This window comes from Centropristis striata, chromosome 9, assembly GCF_030273125.1.
Source record: "Centropristis striata isolate RG_2023a ecotype Rhode Island chromosome 9, C.striata_1.0, whole genome shotgun sequence".
In the NCBI taxonomy this organism is placed as follows: domain Eukaryota; kingdom Metazoa; phylum Chordata; class Actinopteri; order Perciformes; family Serranidae; genus Centropristis; species Centropristis striata.
In genome coordinates, this window is record NC_081525.1 from 10,145,454 (window position 1) to 10,165,084 (window position 19,631).

Sequence of the window (19,631 nt, forward strand, 5' to 3'; positions counted from 1 at the left end):
ATTTTGGACCAAAGCACGTTCATCTCTGGGACACAGAACCCGTCTCCTTCCTGAGCGGTATGATGGCTGGACATTACCATGGTGTTTATACTTGGGTATAATTATTTGAACAGATGAATATGGCACCTTTAGGCATCTGGAAATTGCACCCAAGGATGAACCAGACTTGTGCAAGTCCACAATTCTCTTCCTGATATTTTGGTTGATTTCTTTTGACTTTCCCATGATGTCACACAAAGAAGCAGTGTGTGTCAGGTGTGCTCTAAAATACATCCACAGGTGTGTCTCGAATTAACTCTAATGTTGTCAATAAACCTATCAGAAGCTTCCAAAGACATGACAGCATCATCTGGGCTTTCCCAAATTGTTTCAAGGCATAATACTGTTAGTGTATGTAAACTTCTGACTTTGAAGAAAGTAATAAAAAATTGTCTAAAAAAATCCTAACGGACCTAAAACAGGAAAAGTGATTGTCTGATTTCATGTCAGACAGTGAGAAAAAAAGCATATGTGTCTTTTTATATAGTGTATGTAAACTTCTGGTTTCAACTATAGTAAAAATAATAAAGAAAGTAAATAGAAAACGTTACAAGAGTGCAGATGTAAACACGACACATAAGTGCTGAAACAGCTGATTCATTGATTGTCTAATGTAATTAATTAACCCTCTGAACCCCAACTAGCAGTTTCAGGGACTTTTTTGCTCTTTTTACATTTTCCTCTCTATCCTTGTATTTCACTGCAATATATAAAACCTATATAAATCTATAAGTCCTGCAGCTCTATGGAATCAAAAACAATCATGGCTAGAAGTGGGAACAACTCAAACTTGTCTTTGTGCTGAATAACACAGTTAGAATGACAGAAATCAGAAAAAAAAGAGGAAAAAAACATTTTCCAAGTGTTTTAAATGGCACATGTAGAATAAAGATTCTGACAGAAATATCACTATTTTAAGCCTCGTTTTGGTCACTTTTTCTAACAGAAACTTTCTGCGTAACCTATGATCTGTTCAAGGACCGTCAGAAAGTCCAAATTCGGCGATAATGCCCGTTTTTACAGTTTCTTTCTACGATAAATTGTGTATTTTTGATCTTTTAAAGAAAACATGTTTCAGAGGGTTCGGAGGGTTAATGTTCTGATCATTGATTAATCAAGTTGATTTTCCAGTTTTCTGTTCCTATAAATCTGTAAGAAATATTTACTTTGGCCACTAATCAGATTAAGGAGCGTTTGGCTCCAGTAACCTGTGATTTTTCCACAAATTTTTGACAGTTTGACACAGAAGATGAATAAAATAGTATAAATGTCAGTGAACATGTTTGTTAGTTGCAGTCGTATTGATGAGCAGAGTGAGTATTATTAACCTTCTTGACCAAAGTCCTCAGTGAACTTCTGGAGCTTGTCCAGGTCCTGCTGGTTCACCGTGGGCTTGGTGCTGCTCAGAGACCTCAGCATGTCCTCCTGCAGGGAGACATCACACAGGTCACACAGCTGGCTTTATTAGGGCCTCGGGGCATAAGTCGCGAAAAACTGCCCAAAATTTTGCAATGAAATGAATGGGAAGGCCGAAAAAAAAATGAGCGAAAAAGAACAATAATTGGAGACTTTTAAACGTCTACTTCTCCGGCATAATTTCACCTAGAGACTCCATTTAAACTTTAAAAAGTAGACACAAGTCTTGTGTATCGGTGTATTAGTCCACGTTTCGATAGGTCATATAGTTTTTTATCAATCCCTGTTCAATGACCATGATCATTTTTGGAGATTATAATGGGTGTGTATTGCACGGAATGTTCGTATCACAGTGTGTGACATCATCGCCAGAGTGTAGAAGGAGAGAATAAATTGTCAAAAAACAAATTTGAAAACTGCGCTCCAGGCCGCAAATTCCACTCTACAGAAATAATTTATACATAGAAACGTAGAAAAATTTGTCTTCTCCCTCACAATCCTCTGGTAAAGCTGTCAGAGTTATAGTTTGGGCGTAGGATGCACAGATGATCCACCAACACGCACCAACAGCCTCATTGGCTCCCATATTAAAAACGCAGGAAGATTTCTAAAAAAAGGAAGAAAGGAAGAAAGGAAAAGGAAGAAAAAAGTTTTTTTAGATCGCTCTAACAAAGCTATTTTTTCATTTTTCTGAAAAAAAAAAACCCCATATGTAGACGTTCAGGAAGAACTCAGGACGCTCAAAGTGAAGTCGGAAATTCCAGTCCGTCAGTCTCTGCTGTCAGTGTGCCCGAACAGGTGCCAGTTAATTCTGTTGATTGCTTTGATCTGATTGCCTTTGATCTTTGATGTGATTACAGGTACACACACACACACACACACACACACACACACACACACACACACACACACACATTTTGAGGTTAAAGGGCATAGTTTGAAATCTCTGAAGAATCTCATCATTGTGTACACACACCGGCAGTAGCCCCCGTGGCCCTTTCAGAATTTCCCCAGAGGAAATTTTCTAGTTATCTGATTACTACACTGGGAGTCTGTTCTCACCATGCAAACCACCGGCTCCAGGAGTTTCTCCCCGGGGACGTCCACCCACGTCATCGGCACGGCGCCGGGATCCCCCGGAGAACACGGAGTCAGCAGGTCGTCCACCACCTTGTCCGGGTCGGTCCATAACGACCCACGAACCTTAATGAGTGTGTGTTAGTGTGGAGGGAGAGAAGAAACATCATATACTAATTCTGAAAATGTTTTTTAGTGTCTCAGTTTGACAGATTCATGCGGTTGTTCAGGCTGGTTCAGGACACACACACACACAGACACACACACAGACACAGACACAGACACAGACAGACAGACAGACAGACAGACAGACAGACAGACAGACAGACAGACACACACACACACACAGATTTCAACTTATATTTCATGATTCATATTTGTAATTAAACATTTTTTAGTGGCACTTAATGTAGAAAAAACAAACAAGAAAAACCCTCTAAAATTGCTGTATTCTTATTATTTTTGTTTCTATGGTGTGTAACAGTAAGCTGTGATGAACAGTAATTGTGTGTTTTTTTACCTTCTTGAAGTGTGTGGCTGACTGAACCTTCCTGACCGGCTGCATCAGAGCGTCTCTCACTATGATACTGACGTCTGCTCCAGAGTATCCGTCCGTCTTCTTCCCCAGAGCCACGAAGTCGGCCTCCGTCAGCTGGCTGGGCGTGGAGCCCAGGTGGAGCTTGAACATGAAGGAGCGGGCGTGCTCCTGCGGCAGAGGGATGTAGATCCTCTTCTCAAACCTCAGAGAGACACAGAAGACTCAATCAACCAGAAAGAATCATTTCACCTCTTAAATCCTGACTGTTTTCACTCCTTAAATCTTCCCTTAAAAACTTCTCTGGAGACGTCAGAGTTAAACAAGAATTAAACCCCAGTTGATCTCCGGAGTTTCAACTAAAAACGGAACATTTTGCACCAGTTTTAAATTTCTCCCCAATTACAAAGGTTTCCTATTATTTTAAATCTAAATTCTGAAAATTATCATCTGAACCTATCTTAACATCTTTTTTCTTTAAGCTCCTGCACCTTATTTTTATCTATTAAATTTTATTTTCTACATGTGGGATTGAGTTTATTACAAGTTTTTTTTTTTTACATTTACAAGTTTATCAGACCACCTGTCATTAAAACAAGAAAACATAAATATTTTAGAAATCTTTCAAAAGCTTGTTTAAAACTAAAAATGTTATTGTTATTTATTTGGCAAATAAAAATATAAATTTGACTCTTAATCAAGAAACAATAATGAGCTTTACTATTTCTACAGTTTTTTGTAAAATAAGTAAGTAATAAGTAAATTTGAAAAATCATGGATAACAATAATAATTGTATTTTAGCATTAAAAATATAATTTTGGTTACATACTGCTGTATTGTGTGTGTTTATATATGTGCATATATATATATATATATATATATTTCAAAATACGAAGAAATATACAAATTAAATTATTTTGTATGATGCCTATATTGTTACATGTATGTCTAATGTCACTGTTCTGTTGTGAAACATGTTAAAGCTTTATTTGAAAAAAAGGAAAAGAATAATTCTCAAGAATATATATACATTAACAGCATTAGTAATTACCAAAATCATTTTTTATGTTTCTGTAATGTTAATACAGCAGAATGTGGGAGCTCTTTAACCAAAATTATTTTTTAATGCTAAAATATAAATATTATTGTTTACGGTTTCACCAATAAACTGTAAAAAATAGTAAGGCACATTTTAATTTCTTGGATATAGTTATTTACTTGCATTCCTGAACAGAAAAATGAGTTTAAGTGGTTGAATGTTGATTCATTTCTGACTTCTGGCTCAAATCTGGCTATAAAAAGGTGAATTCATTTTGTTATTTGATGAATAAATAACAAGAATATTTCAGTTTTAAACAAGATTTGAAAGATTTCCAAAATATTTATGTTTTCTTGTTTTTCTGACAGGTGGTCTGATACATTTTATCAGACCATATAGACCGCCTTATTATCTTATTTAGCTTCTTTCTTTTTCATATATTTTATATGCACTGACTGGGCGGAGCGCATGACAATAAAGGCTTCTGTTCCATATTTTAAAAGCTCTCTACAGTTTACAAACCTTTACATTATTTTACTGGGAAGAGAAACCAACCTCCTCCTGATGGCAGAGTCCAGGGTCCACGGTATGTTTGTGGCTCCAAGCACCAAAACTCCCTCGTTGTTGTTCCCAACACCTGACAGGAGAAAGCTTTGTTATAAACACACAGAGTTCTGCTGTGTGGAAAAATATTATTATATTCTTGATATTTTAAAACAATAAATATTTACAGCACAGTAATTAAATCCTGTCTCAGATACATGAGCAGACAACCACAAATACGACCATTTTTTCTAAAGTTCTGACAAATTATGTAAAAATTGTTATATACAATAGTGTTGCAATGTAAACGTGGTTTGTATTTTTTTTTTTCTCATTTTAGTTCACATTTATTTTCCTGTATATAATTAGATTTTTATGGGAAGAAAATTACTGGTTACACCAACTGACACTGGGTTAGATCATCTCATTGACCCATTTGCATGATAAGTATAGAGATGTTCCGATTCCGATACCAGTATCGGAAATTGCTCCGATACTGCCGAAAATACTAGCATCGGTATCGGCAAGTACTGGAGTCCAGGCACCGATCCGATACCAGGTAATGGTATCACAAAGAGAGTCCGGTGGCTAATGGTGCGTTCAAGGTCTACACGAATGTCAGAATTTTCAACGTTGTTCCGAGCTCCAAGTTCCGACTTTCAAGTTCTGACTTTGAGTGTAAATTTAACACACGAAAAGCGTTTAGGTAAGAATGTGTTAGACCCGCCTTCAAAATAAAAGCAAACACATGTAGCTTTCAAAAGACCACATGGATGTGTTAGCAGAGTCCACCACAGAATTTACAAGAAGACTGTCAAAATAAGATGCCTTAAATAAAACGTAGAAGAACCCTTATTCTCCTTTACAATAATTCTCTAAAATATGCAATGATTAAGATGGAATAGTGGCATTAAAATCTGCGAGAGGCACCAAATTTAGGCTTTTAGGGCAAAAATGTTCTTTTTTTTAAATTTATTTAAGTTGCTGTTGCACTACTGTTTTGTATACTGTCTTATTTAGAAATAAATGTAAAAGTAAATGACTTGAATCTGCTGTATTTATTCATGTTTTACAAAGGGTTTAACCTGAGCCAGGCCTTACCACAATGATAATCATATCACAGTCATGCAGGTGTAGTATAATATTTTTTTTATAACATACTGGTATGGGATCGATACTCGGTATTGGCCGATACCCACAGCACAAGCATCGGAATCGGGAGGGAAAAAATGGTATCAGAACATCTCTAGATAAGTATCTGACTGGCTGCGTTCCCAATCCACTTCCTGTTTGAAGTTTCTCTCACTGTTTGTAATATCTGGTTCCTGTATGTTCATTACATTAAGTCACAACTTCACCTGGAACCAACTCCAGCCTTTTGATCATGTCAGACTGAATTTCTGTGTATAAGTGTAGGAGTTTCTTTGGTCGGGAGAGAACGCTGAGGACTTCTCTCCGTGCTGCATGAACTAACTAAAGGCTTTGATTCATCACAGCGACTTTCTGCATTTTTCTTCAGAGACTCAGCAAGCATTCTCAGTATTTTGAGAGGAAACTCCACCTACAGCTGCTTCAGACTCTCGGCTCCTCTCCTCTCTCACCTTGCATCTGGACCAGGAACTCGGTCTTGATCCGTCTCGCCGCCTCGCTCTCGTTCTCGCTCCTGGAGCCGCAGAGCGAATCGATCTCGTCGATGAAGATGATGGACGGCCGGTGTTCTCTGGCTAGAGTGAACAGATTCTTCACCAACCTGAGGAGAGACGAGAGAGTGAGGAAACAGTTGCAGTTTAATCATGGAGTCAGAGAACACACAGCGGGCCTCACTTCTCACTCTCCCCGAGCCACTTGGACACCAGGTCGGAGGACGAGATGGAGAAGAAGGTGGAGTTGTTGGCTTCTGTGGCCACCGCCTTGGCGAGGTAAGATTTCCCCGTTCCGGGAGGTCCGAACAGAAGAATCCCTCGCCAAGGAGTCCGCTTCCCTACAAGAACACATACGGAGTTATTAAATACTGTTCACTGTCAGGAGGTTTAACTCTCAACGCCAACGAGCTGTTTCTCTGCTTTTTACATTCTCCTCTCTGTGTCCTTTTATTTCACTGCAATATATAAAATCTCTATAAATCTCTAAGTCCTGCAGCTCTATGGAATCAGCACAATCATGGCTAGAAGTGGGAACAACTCAAACATGTCTTTGTGCAGAATAACACAGTTAGAATGACAGAAATCAAGTTGAATTTCTCTGATAAAATTATTCTTAAAACTGGAATAAAATGGAATTTATATATAAACTATTTTACAAGTGCCCACAAGTGTCATGAATACTGAAATAAACTTTTCTCCACATATTGAAGTATCATCATGTTTCCAGCCTCTCCTGTCCTCTCCTCTCTGCTTTTCTCATTTCTCAGATCCCAAAATTTCCCTGTTACTAACAAAGAATTTCAAATGGTAATCAAAGATATTCGTCATGGAAAAAAATAAATGAATAAATATATATATATATATATATATATATATATAGATAGATAGATAGATAGATAGATAGATAGATAGATAGATAGATAGATAGATAGATAGAGAGAGAGAGAGAGAGAGAGAGAGGGAGAGAGAGAGAGAATTTTTGAATCTACTTTTCTGGTGAATAAAAAATTCACAGAATCACAAACATATATCAAAATATAAGGATTATTTTTTAATTTACAGTTAAATAAGTAATGTAAGTATATAATAATAATAATAATAATAATAATAATAATCCATATAAGGACTGTCAGAAGGACTGACGATAATGCCTGTTTTAACAGTTTCTTTCTACGATAAACGGTGTATTTTTGGCGAAGCATTAAAGAAAACATTTGCTTCACACATGTTGGTTTCAGAGGGTTAAAGCTGTTGGTACCTTGGAACAGATGAGGGAACTTGATGGGCAGGATGACGGCTTCTTTTAAAGCTTCTTTGGCTCCTTCCAGTCCGGCGACGTCGTCCCACTTAATGTTTGGCTTCTCCATGACGATGGCACCTGAAGAGACACGGGTTCAATAAATACTTCATTATTTTATAAAACATGAAATAATGAACATATTTAACTGCTGCATCAGCCTCAAAGTTCATCCAACACAGTGAGAGCGTCGTTCACCTGAGAGCTGATTCTGGAACTTCTTTTTCTCTGCGTCTTCTCCATCACCACTCTCATTCCTGGAATTAAAAGAGTTTACTGTGTGATTTATTCAATGTGATTTAATTTTGTTTTATGGTATGCAAAAACACTTGATTTATGCAGATCTCATAGTTTCCTAATGTTCAGAAATCTGGATCTGCAAAAGTTTTAGAGAGGAGAGGACAGGAGAGGCTGGAAGCATGACAATACTTCAATATGCGGAGAAAACTTTTTTTTGTCATTTTGTGTCTTTTTTTTTTGGTCATTCCGTGTTTGTAACAATATCCGTGACACCTGGAAAAGTGTTAATATATAAATTATATTTTATTCCAATTTTTAAAAATTATTCATCAGAGAAATTCCACCTGCATTTGTTTAAGTTATCACCATTTCTAGCCATGATTGTGCTGATTCCATAGAGCTGCAGGACTTTATAGAGATTTTATATATTGCAGTGAACAACAAGGACACAGTGAGGGAAATGCCCTGAAAAAGCTTCAGAGGGTTAAATAAGAACTGTATAAAGTCTCCTCAGCATTGAACAGCCGGACTCTGACTCACCCGTCTGACTCTTTGACCGGTTTGGCCGGAGGAGCGTTCTCCTTCTTCTTCAGATATTCCTTCAGCTGCTCCGCTCGGTCCAGGTAGTCGGCACACTTGGCTCTGATGCTCTGAGTCGCTCGGTCGCCCTGAGCCTCGTCTGCAACACAACGCCACATCTTTAGATCTTTACAACAGCATGTAGAAAATCCTACATGAAACTTTGAGACTGTAACAACGCACATATGACCTAAAGAATAAGGGGGATGGCTTCCGGAGGATATGGCGACCGCTTATGGACCTCTGACACTACCACACCATAATAGGGTTTGGCATGCTTATATAACATTCACAAAGGATGAACTGTGAACTGTGACCATGGACTGATTTGATTTAATTTGGTGTATTTTTTATTTATTTTTGTTGTTTGTTTTGTACTGTTTTTGTTGGTTTGTTTTTTCTATTCCCTTATTTCCATGATTGTCTGTGACATTACTAAAATTTTACAAAATAAATAAAAAGATAATAAAAAATAAAAAAAGAACAGCATGTAGAGAGCACAAAGATCTTATGATAAATCAGACACTCACATTTGATGACATGGAGGAAGTACTGCACGGCGTTCTGGTAAAGTTTGAGCGCCTCCTCGTAGTTTTTGTTTTTGTCCTCGGCTGCAGCTTTGCTGGCCAGATCGATCGCTTTCTGGAAAACAAGAGATGAGGAAACCTCACTGTAACAACACACCGCAACACTTCACATCACACATATTCATGTAGAGTACTTGCTTCTACTTCACTGCATCTAAGAGGCATATATTATTTTTTTACTTCACTACATTTAGCTGACAGCTTTGGTTACTTTTGAGGTTGAGATTTAACATAAAAAACAGAAAAACACAATAAATGCAGGACTTTTACTTGTATTGGAGTATTTTCACAGTGTGGTATTAGTACTTTTACTGAAATAAAGGATCTGAATATTTCTTCCACCAATGCACATGTTGAACCTTTAACAAATATTGCACTCATTCATATTGAGACTTTGATACAAATAATTAATTAATTTGCCCAGGCCCCGTATATAGAGCTGTCAAATAAATGTAGTGAAGTAAGAAGTACAATATTTCACTATAAAATGTAGTGAAGTACAATTAGAAAGTAGCATCAAATGCTAGTACAGTATAAAAGTGCAGTATAAATACAATATAACTTTACTTCAATTGTATATTTAATAATAATAATAATTATTATTATTACTCTGAATGGGTAAACACCAGCCTGAGGAATTATTTCACAACCTGGCAACCCAAATGTTCTCATCAACTTGTAGTTGAGTTTTTTTTAAAGTATCTTCTTTAAAAATGAATGATCAATGAATTATATCTTTTACTTTTTTTTTATTTTATTAATGCGACTTAAAGTTGACAGTTGATTGAAATTAAGGATTTTTTTAAAAAAAAGTCTCTTCTTTAAAAATCAATTAAATCAATCAATCAGTTAAATCAATTTTATCTGATTAATTTTTACTTATTTTATTTTTCTGCCATAAATAATTGAACTGTTAGTATATTTCATTAATGTTTTTATCATGTTTTTATGTTTGCTTTTTGCTAAATGTAGCCTATTTATTGTTTTTATTTCTAATGACACACTTTTCAAGCACTTTGAGCTGTTTTTTTATGTATGAAAAGTGCTACAAACATACAGTTATTATTATTGTTATTATTTATATTATTATTTATTTCAATATGATAATTATTACTCTGAATGGGTAAAAACCAGTCTGAGGATTTTTGTCCCAACCTGGCAACCCAAATGTTCTCATTAACTTGTAGCTGACATATAAGTGATTACAAACACACTAATAAAACCATTTAAACTGACTTTTAACACTTTTAAACTCTGATTTCTTTATTTAACTTAAATTAAAGTCGACGGTATTTTTAAAGTCTCCCGTGACGTCACAGTTATGTAAGCAGGTAACAAAGTTTGTCTCACCTGTAGATTTCCTCCCGCCATCAGCTCCGGATGTGTCGCTTCAGATGAAACTGTAAACTCGCTGTAAACTGTTTTTATTTCTCTGTTAGCGGCTCCTGGTTTATGAAACTATAAATAACCTCCTGAGGAGCTGCTGCGACTCTTCCGCCTCAAATAAACACCGGACTGTCACTTCCGCGGTGGTCACGTGACAATGTTGTTGTCCTCTTAAACAGCTGCAACGCGTTTTATCACATTTAAATATTTTATGAATTTAGTTTAACCCTTTAATGCACAACATGGGTCATAAATTACCCGTATTCATTCCCCATGTTATTTCATGCTGGCTGTGTGTTTCTTTATTTTATGATTGAATAGTCCAAGTATTCTTTGATTATCTTTTTTTTTTTTATTACAACCGATCATTATATCGATTTTTCATTTCATACTTTATGAAGACATTTTTTTTTGTATTATCACATCAATTTTACACACATGGGTCAAAAATGACTCATTTGCCAAATTTGATTTAAAATTAAATGACCTAATACTATAATAATAGTAATTTGTTTCACATAGTTACTTTAGCAGTAAGAGGGGCCAAACACTCATATATTTATTATATTTCACATGTTTATGTATCATTTTGTCACACATACAGTGTATCTGGAAGGTATTCCCAACGTTTGACTTTTTCCATATTTTTGTTATGTCACAGTCTTATTCCAAAATTGGTTGAATTAATTTTTCCTTAAAATTATACACACAATACCCCATAATGACATTTTTGACCCATGTGCATTAGAAGCGTAGTGATACAAAAAGGGTTTTTATTAAAAAATTCAGAAATGAAAACAAAAAATTAGGATGTATGATGATCAAAAACAAGTTGATTGAGGAAAACCTGGAATACTGAATGATGAAATTAATTTATTGCAAAGATATAGAAAATAAAACCTTGGTCGGGTAATAATAATAATAATAATAATAATAATAATAATGTTTTTTTTATTGTTTATTTGTATTTCTCTATGTATTTATTTATTGGTATATCTGTCAAATTATTTCCTGTATTTCTCCTTTATTTGGTTTTATAATAATAATAATAATAATAATAATAATAATAATAATAATGAAGATGGTAATAATAATTTATTTTATTTTTATCTGTTTAATTATTTATTGTCTTTAACTGTTTTAGGCTGATTATTAATAAAGCTTAATCATTATTTACTACATTTAACTTTTTTTGTGAAGAAAAAGGTTTTATAAAAATGATAATAAAACTAATGCTCATTATTGATATTTTTTATTATAATTTTAGTAAAATAATAATTGTTATTGGTATTTATTTAAAAAAATAATTAGTCTTTTACTGTTTTAGTCTGGCTTTAAACAAAGCTTTCTTTCTTTCTTTTCCTAATTATTTACTGTATTTATTTTTAGTGTTATCTTTAATTAGGTTTTTATAATAATGATAATAAAAATATGAATAATTTTTTTTTCTTCTAATTTTTGTACATTCAAAATGTTTTGATTACTACTTACTAATGGGATCAATCGTGTAGTAAGTGTAATAAGTATTATCGTTATTTTATTTATTATTCATTTTATCCATCAAATGATTTTGTTTTTTAAAATTGTTTGTTTATTGATATCATTTAATCTCAGTTATCACTTTATGTTTTATTTGTATGAAAAGTACAAATAAAGTCTGATTCATTGTTTGATTAAAAATCAGTTGCAGGTGTAGATGTGACAATACTGACCTCTAGTGAATATTGATCATTATAACTAAATCACATTGTTTCAACAATATGAAAATATCTGATAATTGTTTTATCATAAAGCAGGATGTCTGTGACTTTTCAAAATAAAATCAACCTCACACAGTAAATAAATAAACATGAGCACTGCCACCTGTAGATTGAATAACAAATTTACACTTTATTACATCCATTTAAAAAGGCAAATAAAAAGTGTGCAAAATATATAGAAATCTTACAACAGCTGGGGTAAATAAAAATAGATGCATTATACTGTAGACGGACAGAGAGGAGAGGACTGAGGACAGATGCAGTGTGATGCTCAAGGTTCGTCCAGGTTTATTCAATATATGACAGCAAAGCACCACAAACATGTTGGAGGAGGTCTGACACTGTTGTTGTTGTTGTTGTTGTTTATTTCCCTCAGTGTGTTTACAGGCAGGAAGTCATCAGCTGTCTCCGTTAGACAGTTTGGGATGTAACGCCTTCAGGATGCGGTCGCTCTGCGTCAGATCTGCAGGGAGCTCATTATTCTGCAAACACACACACAAGAAGTTATCTGCTCATGTTGTCTGTTAGTTTATTATTTTATCATCTCCTCTTTATAATCTTTTACCTTGTTGGGGAGTGCTGGGTCGGCGTTGGCTCCCAGCAGCAGCAGAACAGTCGGCAGATTTCCCCCCATAACAGCAGCGTGAAGAGCCGTGGAGCCGTTCTGCAGAAAACACACAGAGAGCTGCTCTGAATTCTCTTATAATTAAAGTATTTGCATATTTGATTAATGCTTTTATCTAGTGTTTTTATAATTCTTTTACTATTACTCAGCAGGGAATATTTCCCGTTGGCAGCGTCCTGTAACTACCTTCAGAAGGCCGACTGAAGGAGAAAACTTGAGAAGCTCCTCAATGACACTGTTGTGTCCTTTATAAGCCGCCTTGAATAATGCTGTTGATCCGTCCTGTAAAGGAACAAGAGAAAACAAACAACTCAAGGTCCTCTTACACACTTTCTCTGGATTTAACCAAAACCCTCTGAACACACAGCGGTTTGGAAACATGTTTTCTTTAAAAGATCGGCAAAAATAAACCGTTTATCGTAGAAAGAAACTGTAAAAACAGGCATTATCATCAGAATTTGAACTTTCTCACATCCTTGAATGGATCATAGGTTATTAAACTTTATTCTACATGTGTAATTTAGAATAAAGCGTTTGCACTAACCATATTCTGTTAAAAACATTAAATTCTGCTCCTCAGAGACACTGAAGACATGATTGATTCTGCTGAGACCAACGGTCACGTGACAAATGTTCACTGAAAATCTGTTTACACAGAGCAGAGAGGAGAGGACAGGAGAGGATGTTTACACAGAGCAGATAGGAGAGGACAGGATAGGCTGTTTACACAGAGCAGAGAGGAGAGGACAGGAGAGGCTGGAGACATGACAATAGCTAAATCATTTATCAGAGAAATTCAACTTGCGTTTTTTCTTTTTTTCTTCTAAATTTCTGTCATTCTAACTGTGTCATTCTGCACAAAGACATGTTTGAGTTGTTTCCACTTCTAGCCATGATTGTGCTGATTCCATAGAGCTGCTTATAGATTGATAAAGATTTTATGTTTTGCAGTGAAATACAATGGGACACTGAGGAAAATGTAAAAAGAGCAAAAAAACGCCCTGAAACGTCTCGTTGGGGTTCAGAGGGTTAAGTAATACTAATATAACTTCATACTTGTCTGTCAGCGTCTCGATCTGCACCTCGCAGCAGCAGCACCCTCACCACCTCATTGTGACCCATCTGGGCCGCCATCCACAGTGGGGCCGTACCGTCCTGGAGAACACACGGAGGAGGAGGATGAATAGACAAAAAGAGGGAAAGAGGAATATTAGAGGCAAGACATAACCTTGAGGGAGGAGAAGAGGAGCTGTAGAAGTGACTTTGTGTCCTTTAAATGTGTTAAAATGCTAATGAGGGAGGACATTACCTCCCTCGGTTGGTTAACTTTGGCACCAGATGACAACAGCTGACGAATCACAGTCACATGACCCTCCTGGGCGGCGAGGAACAGAGAGGTGGCTCCATCCTGCAACATTGAGAATCAGCTCACGCAGGGTCACACTCTCCTGCAGAAAACTGTCAGAAAAGCTTCGAAACTAATCAAAAAGCGCATGCATAACATGAATATATTACGGCTATTTTATAATAGTCAGGTGCAAGTATGGTGTAACCCTAAAAAAATACTAACAAAAGGTTTCTCAGTATCAGATGTACTTAAAAACATACTGAAAGTTTACCATTTTTTGACTCCAACAAATGAAATTTTCAAAATCACCAGGTCTTTAAAATGACCATTACTCCATTTAGTCAGGAGGCTGAGCTAAATAAAGGGAACATATTGGACAAAAGCTCCACATTTTTTCCACATGCTCTATCACCATAAGTTTCAATTTTTGATGGATGCCACTTCCTCAAGATTGTGGATCGGAGATTGAAACCATATAAAATCTATGAGAACCAATATATCTTCAAAGCCACTTAGAAGATCAATCATGGTGTCAAAATCTACATTTTCTGGGTCAAGGAATCATTTAAAGCTATTGAGAATATCACTAGTTGATTATTTGATCAAATAGATATGTTCATTTTGGCCATGTATCTACGTCATGTCCAACTCGTTAATATAGGCCATATACGGTGCATATATTCTGAAAAATTAATAACATGCATAAATTTAATTGAACTTTATTAGCTTCACTCGTATTATTTACTACATTTACAACCACAAAGATCAGTGCAGTTCCAGTGAGCCTTCCTGCATGAGCACCTTCACCACAGACACTTTACAGTTTCCCTTCAGTAATTACAGATTTCTCCTTTCTCATAGGGCTTTGCCTAGTGTTGGAGGCTTCCTGTCCATCTTGAAAATGACACCTTTCTAATGGTCAGACTTTGGTAAACTTTTAGTATGTTATGAAGGACATTTAATACTATGTAAAAAACAGCTGAGAAACCTTTGGTTAGATTTTTTTTAGGGTTGGGTGCTTTTTTTCTTCATATATGCACCTGCCTATAAGTATATGCATGTGCAGCTGGGCTGTTTCCGCGTGCCTCAGGGCAGACTACAATCCTGCCAAATGTCAGCTGTGTCTGACTCAGCAGAAACCTGAGCGGCTGGATTCCAGCTGCCGGGACAATGTGTGCATCTAACCGTCATGTTCCTGACAGACGGAGGCTGTGACAGCGAGAGGAAACATTTTAATGAAATCAGCCAGAAGCTGTGGCTCACATGGAGCTGGTCGTGGACGTTGGCTCCGTTCTTCAGGAGGGTCTCCACCACCTTGGAGTGTCCGTACTGGGAGGCGACAGTCAGAGCTGTGCCGCCGTCCTGCAAACACAAACACACAGAAAGGAGACAGCAGTGAGAACAACAGCTGGTAGTCAGAGAGAGAACGTCTCTAAAGCCTCCAGAGGTGGAATAAAAGCAGCCTGAGCATCATTTCTGTCTCCTTATCTCTGCATGAAGCCTCTGAATCACTCCCAGTGCTCATGTCCTGCTGCTGCATACCTTCGTCTGGAATTCAGTCGATGCACCGAATTCAAAGAGCAGCTTGACGACGTCATTGTGTCCCTGCTCGGAGGCGAAGAACAGAGCCGTAGAACCTGTCTGCAACAAACACAAACAATTAAAGGGATACTTCTGTTTTCATTTGTTTCTGAAAATGTTTGCATACCAATCGATACCACTCTTTGTACACTAAATATGGCACAAAGACAGGAAACTAACCCGGCAGGACTGAAACCTACTTTTTCTTTGAAAGATCTCCAAAAATACACCATTTATCAGAGACAGAAAGTGTAAAAACAGGCATTATTGTTTAAATTTGAACTTTCTGACAGTGAGAGCTAGAAGTGGGAACAACTCAAACATGTCTTTGTGCAGAATAACACAGTAAGAATGACAGAAATCAGAAAAAAGTTGAATTTCTTTGATAAATGACGTTTTAGAAATGTGTATAAAATAGAATTGCCAACACATGTCAGGAATATTGGAAAATGTAATTGTGTCTCAACAAATCTAAGTATTGTCATGTTTCCAGTCTCTCCTCTCTGCTCTGTGTAAACAGCCTCTCCTGTCCTCTCCTCTCTGGTCTGTGTAAACAGCCTCTCCTGTCCTCTCCTCTCTGCTCTGTGTAAACAGATTTTCAGTGAATATTTGTCATGTGACCGTTGGTCTCAGCAGAATCAATCATGTCTTCACAGTGTTTTTAAAGTTTCTTTATACAATAAACTTTGTATTTTTGGCGATCTTTTAAAGAAAAGATACGCTTCATGAGGTTCAGAGGGTTAAAATATGCAAAATTGATTTAGTTCGTATGGACTACAACATCAATGCAGTTGTAAAGTAACATTTTAGGGGGACAGAGGGATTAACCCAGTAACACACCAGTTTGTAGTGGCAGACTACACTTTGGCCAGGAGTAGTGACTTTTTGTGTGTTTGTAATCCTGTAAATTCTCATATTGTCTCTTCAGCCTCACCAGTTATTCCCCATCATACCTCTCTCTGGAAGTTGATGTCGGCTCCTTGCATGATGAGTTCTTTGGCACACTCATAGTGTCCGCTGTAGGACGCCACCATCAGTGCGGTCGTCCCATACTGAAAAGAAAACACAGCAACAATAAATCAGAAACTATTCTGCCTGTGAGCTTTTTTTTGCAGATGACTTGCAGAAAAACACTTTAAATGTGGTGATTGAAAAACTGCTAATTTCTGCAGACTTGCCAACTCAACATCCTTTATTATGATGAGAATGAAAACACGGATTGGGTGGTACACACATGCAGCCACAGAGGTAAGCTCTCTGTCTCCCTACCACAGCTGGATTATGGTTAAAGCGTGCAGGGAGCAGCCGGGACATGCAGCGTCCGTACACTGTCTCTGCAGTCTGCGTCCACACGCCCGCTGTTCAGCAGCAGCTGCAGCAGAGCCAGGTTCCCCTTCCTTGCTGCCCAAAACACGGCATTAGCCAGGGGTGTTTCCTTCTGCAGGGTAAATACACACAACAACCTTGAACCACCATTAAAGTCTTACACAGTGACAGAGGAGCAGCCAGTAAAAACAGCAGCTCTGCTTTCTCCTGCAGGTGCAAAGAGTCAAACAAACACGTTTATTGTCCCTGGATACACCTAAAGTAATCTGGAGTCTTTTCAGAGAACTATGTTGCATTAAACTGTGCATGCACTCAGGAACACTCTACACACGGTAATGTGTGATGTTTAAGTAGGTCATATGATAGCCCATTACACTGACACCCAGCTGGAACCACTGGGGTATTTAATTCCAGCTCACAGTTAAAACAGCATTTCGTTAAATAAACCCTGAGAATAAATAAATCAGAGGAACAGAAACAGTTCTGATCTGGTTCCCCGTCGAGGCCCTGCAGGACGCGTGCAGAGCATGATGGAGCATGATGGAGAAGGAGAAGGTCGCTTTACCTTAAAAGACATCCTGCAGACCTCAGTCGTGACTCATGTTTCTCGCAGCGGACTCAGTCATTAGAGAGAGACGGAGCTGAGCGCCACGCAACTGTTTTTGCCGCACTGTGTTTGGGTGTTGGCGGCGCCCGGACATAATAACAGCCAGACAGCCGAGCTGAGCTCATCCTCTGCAGGAGGTGCTGGAGGAGGAGAGGAGGCCGCTGGGGGGCGCTGCGGAGCACACACAGTCATTACTGTAAAGCCAGAGGGACAGTCGATGGGGAGGACATGCATGTTTTCTATTTCACTACATTTTAAGGGGAAATGTTGTAATTTTAATTCACTCATTTAAATAACTCCTATTATTTTTTACAAACTTTCTCTGTAGTTTATTTATTTTTTAAATATTGTTTGCATGTTGACTTTTGCTATTTTTCATATTTTGTATTTATGTTGCTGTTTTTTATTCAAAGTACTTGTATGTAAGGATAAAAACCTACTTGGCAATAAAAATGATTTTGTTTCAGTTTTTTTTTTTTTGGACAGCTTTAGTAACAAGATATCCCTCTCCCTTAGAGTTTGCTTTCATAAATATTTATTTTGCACAGAACTGTAAATAAAATTTATTTATTAAACTACTTGTATTAATCTGAAAATAACCTGAAAATTTATGTGCCAAACTAACATATATCTTTTTTTAAAAATTGCTATAATTGTCGTTTGCCTTTTCCTGCTTCTATTTATGTCTTATAATTTATTTTATTTTTTATACATTGTGGTTTTATAGGTTTATATACATATATTCCTTTTTTCTCAATCCATGGAGAGAAGCCATCCAGTTTCATTGTATTCGAGTGTAATGACAATAAAGATCTTTCTGATTCTGATTAAATTGTTTGTTTAAGTTAAAATATAAGATTAAACTTTATTCTTCCTGTAGTGGGGAAATTAAGTCGTCACAGCAGCTTCAGATACAGAGTTACAAAGAAGGTTCAAACAAATTTGCATATAAAAAAATAAAAATAAATTACATTCTTACATAAATATACATACATTATATACACAAAGTACTTACATGGCTGCTATTAAACCTTATTATTAATATTGCACATAGGGTTTTTGTATTGCACATTAGTGAAAATAGATTGCTGCATTTTTTTAAATAAAAAATATAAATGTATATAAAATGTTTATGTGTGTGTGTGTGTGTGTGTATATATATATGCAAAGGATATACACAGTATAGTATAACAGAGAAAGAGTATTAAAACAGAAATATAATATAGAAAGTATGCAGAATATATCTATATAAGGTATACTGTACGGCAAATATGTAAATGTATTTAAAATATATATGAAGTTTTTTTTTAAAAACTTTAATATGACAGTAAGTGTTTGGCTGTTTTTGCTGCCAGACTTTTTACTGTTTGTTGTTTTTGGATGTATTTTTTATAATTCACTTTAATTTAAGATTCAAGACCATTAAGCATTAAATTATCTATAATGGTCCATTATATTAATTTCCAGAATTCAACTTTTACTTTATGGTTAATATTTGTAATACAGTTATAATTCAGTCCTTTTTTTTTAAAATGGCATTTGCTCTTAATGTAGAAAAACAAGAAAATCCCTGTAAAATAATACAGTAAACAACTTTAAATAACTTTGCAACATAGTTAAAAGCAGCTCCAGGTTAAACACACTGATGCTTCAGTATTAACAATCCAATAATGTAACATATAATAATAAAACAATCACAGACAGAACTTCACTAAAGGAGGGTTTGGAGCAAAGTATTTATACATTTACGTACTTAAATAAATGATGTGCGTGTTTCCTGCAAACTGTTTTTGGAAAGTTCGATGTCAGGTATTATGCTCAATTATAAACCGGTAATTGAGGGATTTACAATATTGCAGCTTGAGCTCTTTCTGAATGATGATGGAGGAGCAGGGAAAGCATCTTATTTTTGTTGACTAATGTTCTTCTCAGTGCCGCCACAAGTGTTGATTAAGGGATTGATTAAAGTATAGAGGGAGCATGAGCAGCTGAAGCTTTATAA

The 19,631-nt window shown here is 36.3% G+C and overlaps 2 protein-coding genes across 5 annotated transcripts; both read right to left on the minus strand.

The window, feature by feature from the left end:
* Positions 1–505: 505 nt before the first annotated feature.
* Positions 506–10,487, minus strand: LOC131977555 (vacuolar protein sorting-associated protein 4B-like). Its single transcript, XM_059340932.1, has 11 exons — positions 10,347–10,487; positions 8,940–9,051; positions 8,371–8,509; positions 7,789–7,847; positions 7,552–7,671; positions 6,475–6,631; positions 6,252–6,400; positions 4,663–4,744; positions 3,053–3,272; positions 2,518–2,658; positions 506–1,464 (listed from the first exon to the last, which is right to left on the minus strand). The coding sequence occupies exons 1-11, from the start codon at positions 10,365–10,367 to the stop codon at positions 1,363–1,365; spliced, it is 1,302 nt and encodes a 433-aa protein (XP_059196915.1). The 5' UTR covers positions 10,368–10,487; the 3' UTR covers positions 506–1,362.
* Positions 10,488–12,264: 1,777 nt separating this feature from the next.
* ankrd29 (ankyrin repeat domain 29) lies at positions 12,265–17,756 on the minus strand. 4 transcript variants are annotated; one of them, XM_059340934.1, is made up of 10 exons: positions 17,588–17,756; positions 17,024–17,134; positions 16,650–16,748; positions 15,658–15,756; positions 15,379–15,477; positions 14,077–14,175; positions 13,824–13,922; positions 12,954–13,049; positions 12,708–12,806; positions 12,265–12,624 (listed from the first exon to the last, which is right to left on the minus strand). In XM_059340934.1, exons 1-10 carry the CDS (start codon positions 17,597–17,599, stop codon positions 12,541–12,543), a joined length of 897 nt encoding a protein of 298 aa, XP_059196917.1. In that variant the 5' UTR covers positions 17,600–17,756; the 3' UTR covers positions 12,265–12,540. The 4 variants fall into 4 exon arrangements, with proteins under 4 accessions (XP_059196917.1, XP_059196918.1, XP_059196919.1 ...); XM_059340935.1 differs by having other exon boundaries at positions 16,966–17,134; XM_059340936.1 differs by lacking the exon at positions 17,024–17,134.
* Positions 17,757–19,631: the final 1,875 nt, after the last annotated feature.

What these genes read in the sequence shown, in the direction of transcription:
- LOC131977555 (XM_059340932.1), bottom strand. Translation starts at nt 10,367, where the DNA reads ATGGCGGGAGGAAATCTACAG. An exon ending in GTTCCAGAATCAGCTCTCAG is followed by an intron (nt 7,672 to 7,788) that starts GTGAACGACGCT and finishes GTGTCTCTTCAG; the next exon opens with GTGCCATCGTCATGGAGAAG. An exon ending in GACTCTGCCATCAGGAGGAG is followed by an intron (nt 3,273 to 4,662) that starts GTTGGTTTCTCT and finishes TGTCTCTCTGAG; the next exon opens with GTTTGAGAAGAGGATCTACA.
- ankrd29 (XM_059340934.1), bottom strand. An exon ending in ACGCAGACTGCAGAGACAGT is followed by an intron (nt 16,749 to 17,023) that starts GTACGGACGCTG and finishes TTTTCTTTTCAG; the next exon opens with TATGGGACGACCGCACTGAT. An exon ending in ACATCAACTTCCAGAGAGAG is followed by an intron (nt 15,757 to 16,649) that starts GTATGATGGGGA and finishes TGTTTGTTGCAG; the next exon opens with ACAGGTTCTACGGCTCTGTT.